This window comes from Charadrius vociferus, unplaced genomic scaffold (assembly GCF_000708025.1).
Source record: "Charadrius vociferus isolate BGI_N301 unplaced genomic scaffold, ASM70802v2 scaffold325, whole genome shotgun sequence".
Lineage (NCBI taxonomy): Eukaryota > Metazoa > Chordata > Aves > Charadriiformes > Charadriidae > Charadrius > Charadrius vociferus.
The window spans coordinates 3618289-3620228 of NW_009648526.1; the positions used below are offsets into that span (position 1 = coordinate 3618289).

The 1940-nt window shown below is 43.3% G+C and overlaps 1 protein-coding gene across 1 annotated transcript in view; it reads right to left on the reverse strand.

The window, feature by feature from the left end:
* Positions 1 to 322: 322 nt before the first annotated feature.
* MYO1E (myosin IE) overlaps positions 323 to 1940 on the reverse strand; it is a 63508-nt gene continuing 61890 nt past the window's right edge. The window contains exons 30-31 of the mRNA XM_009885779.1: positions 946 to 1115; positions 323 to 399 (exon numbers count right to left, since the gene is read on the reverse strand). Of these exons, the coding sequence (XP_009884081.1) occupies positions 323 to 399; positions 946 to 1115 (247 nt within the window). The remainder of the gene's footprint in view (positions 400 to 945; positions 1116 to 1940) is intronic.

Genomic DNA, 1940 nt, shown 5'->3' on the forward strand with positions numbered 1-1940 from the left:
TACACCCCTTTCAAAGTCCCCCGTCCCAGACTGCAAAGCACCTTTCTGTTTTGGGAGGATGGTAGGTTTGCGCATTCTTCACTTCCTAGGTGTTAAAACCAGGTTTTAAATATAATAAATAATAGGTCAGTGTGTCCATTGTTGTATGCTTCTAAGACGAAAAAAATCAAAGTCTGTGCTGTGGGTAATTTTCTTCTGCTCATACGCAACTTTAGTGAAGATACTGCTGAGAGTGGCACTCTCAGAAGAAGGGTGTCCTGAAGGCAAGGGAAAATATCGTCAACCACTGGTAACTTCATGCCAATTTATGTCTGATAGTCATTTATATCTTCGTAACATAATTGTTGGGAAACAGCCCTTGTTTCCCTCGTAGTCTTCCTGTCCACCAGCCAGAAGGATCTATGACAAAAGAAGCAAAGTCAGTTGCGCGCTCTGTAAACCTTTCTGTGTACTTTTTGAGGCAGCCTTGCAATGCTGTTCCGCCCCGTGAGAGCTTTCTTGTGAAGGACTGGGGAGAAATGATTTGGCAAACCTGAACGGGCTCCCCTTTTGGCCAAGTCACTGTGGCCTTATGAGGCTGCTGTGGAGACACAAAGAGTTGGAACTGCTTTATTACTTTTTGGTTCTTGTGCTATAGCTGTGGTTTAGGGTAATTTTCAGCCAGAGCCTGTGACAGAATTGCTCTGTAACTAAATTTACAGATCTGCAGTACCGAGTGATGCGTATGTCATGGATCTGCCTCTGACGTGCTTTTAAGTGAACAGGTTTGATTGGTGTGGGTGCGGAGACTTCTCTGCTCCTTGAGCTGTCACAGAATTTGCAAGTGTAATGAGGGAAGATAACGGGAAGGGGGGGCAGTGGCTGAACATGGCATGTCGTAACTACTTGCAACAGTGTACCTTCAAGATTAGTGCTTGAGTAACAAAACCTTTGATTTCTACATACCTTCTTTAATTATATCAATCACGTCATTGGCATTAAAGCTGAGTTCATCTGTGTCCTGAGCATCATATGCGTACAGTGCTCTGCACTGTGGGACCTGAGGCTTAGGTTTGGGCTGCGGTTTAGGCCTTCCTCCGGCTGGTGGGGGTCGGTTTGTTGTCTGCCTGCGAACCCTAATGGGAGAAAAAAACGTTAACACGCCTCAAAGCTTATGACTTGAGCCTAAGCTTTATCAACCCCTCTGTCCTAATGAACTGGTTCTAAAGAATATCACAGAACAAGGGAAAAATTATTAAGTGTCACAACAACTAAAAATGGCAACATAAGACTTCCCTGTGAAAGAGACAGAGTTGCCATTTCTTTCCTACTGAAATGGATGAACAGGTACTTCCACACAGCAGTTCAAATGCACAAGAGAAGACACTTAGTGCTCAGACTGGAATGTAAACAAATGTGCACATGCAGTTCATGCATATCTTGGCATCTACACAGCTTAGTCTGTCTTCTCCCCGTACCCCAACTTCAGCAGGGATTTAGTTTCCAGCATTAAAAACAAAGTTCTAGCTCACAGGCTTGCTACTTTACCATTCTTGTGACTAAGCTGTAAGGGAGACTGCATCTCTTTTAAGTTGCCTCAGATTCCAGGGCCGTCTATGGACTTGTTCTGTTCTAGTCAACTCTGAAGCAGCAGGGGAGATGCTGCACAAACTCTTTGTCACAGCTGTGACCACTCCAAAGAGTAGGAATGGGAAAGAGGGAAGAAATGCATTTTGCCAGCTCATCAGCTAATAAAGGCTGGAAGAGAGAAGAGGTATTAGATATCAGTTTAAAATAAATAATAAATGTGCTGAATGACTAAAAATGTTGCAGTGATGTGGAGGAGACTGAACTGTGACCATGTCTTGTAATGCCATGAAAATGTCATACAGCTCCTGCAGAAAAGGTTTATAGTTACTTATACAAAGTCCTAGATTTAATTTTTGTCAATACGTCTCTGT